Genomic DNA, 5,174 nt, shown 5'->3' on the forward strand with positions numbered 1-5,174 from the left:
ACAACTACCACAATGCTCCGTGGGGCAGCAGCGTCACGTGGGGCTGGAGCGTCACGTGGGTACATCAGGTGACCCTGCGGGGCGGGTAGACAGACTGCGGGGCGGACGGTGGACGTAGGGACGCGGTTTGGCTGTGTCCCGCCGATCCGATCCCCGCCGCCGTCGCCGCCATGACGGGGCTAGCGCTGCTGTACTCCGGGGTCTTCGTGGCCTTCTGGGCCTGCATGGTCGTCGTGGGTGAGGCCGGGCCCGGGCGGGCGGGCGCGCGCGCAGTATCGGAGCCCGAGCTCTCCGAGCAAGAGCCCCCTCGGGGAAAGGTCCAGCAGGAGTACCGGGCCTCTGCCCAGGCCACTGACTTGCTCTCTGTCTCTTGAGGCCTTTAATTCCGACCAAAGAGGCCCCAGCTGCTTGAGCAGGAGTGCGGGCGGCCGTAGCGGGGAGCGCGACAGCAGCGCTAGCCTCTTGCTTTACCGCCATCTCCCCGCTGTCGTCCCTGCCTGCTCTCTTCCGGCCTGCGTGGGTCACGAGCCCGCAGCTCTGTTTCCTCCTTCCCTTCGTTTTGCCCTTCCCCATTCACAGCTTGTTGGGTAAACAGCGGCTTGGACTGGGCCAGCAGGATCCGGCGGGTCCTGGAAGGAACGCCTGCACCCTCCCTCCTTTTCTCTAGGATATTTAGGCCTGCTGGGGCATGCTCTTGGAAGGGCTTGGGTCATGGTGTCATTGAGGGGAGAGGCCTGAAAGTGACAGAAAATGGAAGCGAAGCAGGGTTGGGGCATCCTGACGACTGTCCCTTGACTTGGATGTACGTGGGCCATGAGCTAGGCTGTACTTCTCTAGGCTGAAGAGCTTGTTATAGAGCAGCCAGTGTAACTTTTTTTTTTTTTTTCCACTGCTGCAGGAATCTGCTACACCATTTTTGACTTGGGCTTCCGTTTTGATGTGGCATGGTAAGAGAGGGCTCTACTAGGAGCTGCTGTCTAGGACATGGACATTTGAGAGCTATGGAATCTGTTGCAGCATCTCTAACTGGTGGGGATAGGGAGGATGGGAGGACAAGGGTTTTGTGCCTCCTTTTTGGGCAAAGCTGAATTGCTGTTTTCCCTGTTTCCACACTAGGTTCCTGACTGAGACTTCCCCTTTCATGTGGTCAAACCTGGGCATTGGCCTAGCAATCTCCCTGTCTGTGGTTGGGGCAGCCTGGTGAGTGCTGGGATAGTGGGACAGTGAACAAGATTGAGTCATGGAAGGTGGTATCACTGGGTTTTTAGTCATCCCAGGAGCAGTGACAGCTTGGGCTCTGCTTATTAATTCCTTTTGCTTCCACCAGGGGCATCTATATTACAGGCTCCTCCATCATTGGTGGAGGTGTGAAGGCCCCTAGAATCAAGACAAAGAACCTGGTCAGGTAAGTGTATGTGCCAAAACTAGTTGTGAAGCTGAGCATGGGAGCACATCCTGTATCCCCAGTAGTAGGAAGACAAAGGATCTCCATGAAGTTGAAGTCAGTCTGAACTAAGTAGCCAGACCCTGTCTCACACACTCAAATAAGCAAACAAAAACTAGATACTTCTAACCAGCCTTCTGGTAGGGTCAGGTGGGAGTTGAGGAAAGGTCGCTGGGGATTCTCTGGGGAGGAAGGCTGGTTTCTTTCTCATCTCTTTTCTCTCTTCCTTACTTTTGTCTCTACCATTGTTACTACTAGCATCATTTTCTGTGAGGCTGTGGCCATCTATGGCATCATCATGGCAATTGTGATTAGCAACATGGCTGAGGTAAGGAAACCCTGGGTGCAGGTGGACATCCATTCCATTGTGTCTACACATTGCTAAGAGATTGGGGGAGGGGGTAGGTGCATAATGAGTGATTGCTCATGACTTTTGCTCCTCTTAGCCTTTCAGTGCCACTGATCCCCATGCCATTGGCCATCGAAACTACCATGCAGGTAGGTGGGTGTGTCTGTGAACGTGGAAACTGGGGCTTCACACCTCCCCTCCTGCAGCCTCATAGCTTGAACTTCTCGTTTTGATATTCTCTCAGCTACTGTGGCCTGCTTTGCAGAGTTGGTTTGGGATTGTTCCCATTAGACCCTGTTGGGCTTTTGTCTTCATCACCTCTTGTTCCTGGCTTTGCCTTATTGAGCCCCTGTGTGTTTCCTAGGCTATTCCATGTTTGGGGCTGGACTCACAGTGGGTCTGTCTAATCTCTTCTGTGGAGTCTGCGTGGGCATCGTGGGCAGTGGGGCCGCCCTGGCTGACGCTCAGAATCCCAGCCTCTTTGTAAAGATTCTCATCGTGGAAATTTTTGGCAGTGCCATCGGCCTCTTTGGCGTCATCGTCGCAATCCTTCAGGTGCTGGATCCCCCTGGGGAGCTTCTGTGTTCTTGATTCCTCCAACACATCCTTACCCACTGTCCAGAGGAGCCCAGCTGCTCTCCTTCTCTACCCATGGTCATAGAAACCCCAGAAAGCTTCCACCACCACCTCATTCTCATCTCTTGGTTTCTTCCTTAAGGCTTTGAATTCGTTTTTGTCCATTTTTGGTTTGGTTTTTTTTTCCTTGTTGCTTTGTGTATATATATATATATAACAATTAGTTCCTCTGTTTTGTCATTTTATGTTGTTTATGTTATCTTTCTGTTTGCTGTTTCTAGAAATACACGTGCTAACTTTGATTTGTCCCGGTTTGAGATCTTAACTGTGTCCATCAGTCTTGATGTTCTGTGTCTCTCAGGGCCTATGTGTAAGATCTGTGACATTCTGATCAGTAGGACAGCATGTCTGAATTGTGTCTTATTTACCTGATAGTCTGTGACTTGTACCTAAAGATAATGTGACTAAGGGTTCTTGACTGGGTTAGCACTTGTGTCTAGCATGGTCCATATGCCATTTCTCTCCATATCTTCCATAGGCCAGCTCAAGTGGTCCCTGTGTGACTGTCCTGGTCTGGTCATCTTGTTATCTGTCTGTTCTGTTCCTCTGTCCCTGCCTGATTTTTCCCATTCTTCTTTTTCAGACTTCCAGAGTGAAGATGGGTGACTAAATGATGTGTGTGGGTGGGGCCATGCCCTGCCCTTATTTATTGCTGTTTTTCTTGGGACAGCTGGAGCTGTGCCCCTTAGCCTTTCAGGAGCTTGGTGTTCAGGGCCTTCCTGCATTCACCTGTCCCTGTCGACATGGAGGCGCTACAGTTGGGCTGAATCCTCAGTGGGGGGAATGGGCTGCTGATAGTGACTGCACCTGTGCACCTGTGTCCCCCAACCCTCTCAACCCACCCTCCCAGTGTTTGTGAAATAAATGTGGATTTGTCTGAGTAAGTGCAGCTTCTCTTGCCTGTTTGTGCCACCTTTCACAGAGGAAGGGCACAGAACTTTGTGCTTCCACCTCATGCTGAGCCCTTGCCAACTTACTGTTTGTACACACCTCTGTTCTGGACAGAGTTAGCTCATGGGTTAGAAGGTCTGGGTGCTAAGTACCCTGTAGTCACTAGCACTTTTGTTGAAGGGAATCTCTGACAAGTATCTCCATATGTTTGTGTTTGAGACCCACCCAGCCACACACACGTCCTCCAGATCCACTGGGCCCATACTGACTGGCAGCTGCTACTGGGTTCTACCCTAAGGCATTATCATCCCCTGGGCCTGGGCCTGGAGCCTTTTTTTTTTTTTTTTTCTTTTAAGACGGTCTTGCTGTGCAGTTGAGGCTGGCCTTGAGCTCACTTGGTACCCTAGGCTGGTCTCGAACTCACAATGATCCTTCTGCCTCAGCCTCGCAAGTCCTGGAATTACAGGCATGCCCCACCAGGCCCAGCTTTTTTTTTTTTTTAAATCTTTTTTTTTTTTTTTTAGTTTAGATATCAGTTTATTATAAAAAAGACATGGAAATTATGTACATGATGAAAGACGGCAGAACCTCAGTGGAATGGGCAGCACTATGTGATGCCATTTCAACAGTGATTTACTTCACTCTACTGATTTTCCAAGAATGTCACCATCTCTAAACAAGAAAGAATCCTTGTCTAGAACTACTTTGGTGCCTCCATATTCTGAAAGAAGAACTTTATCTCCAACTTTCACACTAACTGGTGGGATCTCTCCACACTTTCCCTTAGAGCTGGACCCCACAGCTACCACAGTTGCCTGCAGCACTTTGCCTTGAGATTTTTCTGGAAGCATAATGCCTTCTTTGGTGACAGTTTCCTGCGCTCCTTTCAACCAACACATGGTCAAACAGCGGTAGAAACTTTCAAAATGCCTGTCCTCTGGCTCCTACCCTGCAGTTCACTCCACTACCACCACCAGTATTTATTTATTTATTTATTGTCAGGCTCAGTCCATCCTGGGGGTAGGGCTGGGAGGCATATGGTGCTGGGAATCTAACTGTGGTCCCTGTACATTTGCCTAAGCAGGCGCTTTAGACTGCTGAGCTATCTTGCCGGCCTTTTTTTTTTTTTTTTTTTTTTGAGACAAGGTCTCCCTATGTAGTTGAGGCTGCCTGGAGTTTCCTTTGTAGTCCAGGCTAGACTTGAAGTTGCAACAATTCTCCTGCCTCAGCCTTCCTAGTTCTAGAAGTACAGGCATGTGCCACCATTACAGGTGTACACCACCAGGCCCAGCCTGGAGCCCATTCTATCTCTGCTTTCAGCCCACAATCTTGCTCTAGTATCATATCCCAGAGACCAAGGCTGTGTGGTTCAGTCCCAAGGCCCTGTCAAATTCTACCCACTCCTATCCCTCGGTTTAAAATCTACCTAAATGCCTTAAGCCACAAGTACCTCTAGCCCCCAGATTAACAGTCCCCCCCCCCCCACACACACACACGTGCGTTTGCATGCTTTACCCTGTGAGGACGATCTTGAATCCTGCTCCCAATCCTGCTCCCATTTGAGTTGGCAAATCCCTAGTTCCCTGCCAGGGTCAGCCCAATCTCCAGGCCCTGTGCCCACTTCTCAATAAGGGGGTTGGCCAGTCTGCACCCTCTTCTGGGTCTGATCTCTGAGCCAAGCTCTTAGAGGACCCTGACGGACCCCTGCGCCCCTCCCAGGTTCCAGGCCTCGGTGCTGCTGCCACTGGGCTGGGCCTCTGTCGGTCAGTCTCGGGCAGGGTCGGCGTGGGAGGGCTCGCGGCACGCGTGCGGGCGCGCTGGGGGCGGGGACCGCGGGGACGCGCGCGCGGGCGC

General features: G+C 51.3%; 1 protein-coding gene and 1 pseudogene across 1 annotated transcript; one reads left to right on the forward strand and one right to left on the reverse strand.

Annotated features, from left to right (window-relative positions):
• Positions 1–69: 69 nt before the first annotated feature.
• Positions 70–3,311, forward strand: Atp6v0b (ATPase H+ transporting V0 subunit b). The gene is made up of 8 exons (XM_004647625.3): positions 70–237; positions 899–947; positions 1,117–1,200; positions 1,328–1,405; positions 1,703–1,772; positions 1,891–1,942; positions 2,158–2,348; positions 3,013–3,311. Exons 1-8 carry the CDS (start codon positions 171–173, stop codon positions 3,037–3,039), a joined length of 618 nt encoding a protein of 205 aa, XP_004647682.1. The 5' UTR covers positions 70–170; the 3' UTR covers positions 3,040–3,311.
• Positions 3,312–3,958: 647 nt separating this feature from the next.
• LOC101583891 overlaps positions 3,959–5,174 on the reverse strand; it is a 2,357-nt pseudogene continuing 1,141 nt past the window's right edge.

The sequence above is a fragment of the Octodon degus genome, unplaced genomic scaffold (assembly GCF_000260255.1).
Source record: "Octodon degus isolate 3935 unplaced genomic scaffold, OctDeg1.0 scaffold00315, whole genome shotgun sequence".
NCBI classification, from domain to species: domain Eukaryota; kingdom Metazoa; phylum Chordata; class Mammalia; order Rodentia; family Octodontidae; genus Octodon; species Octodon degus.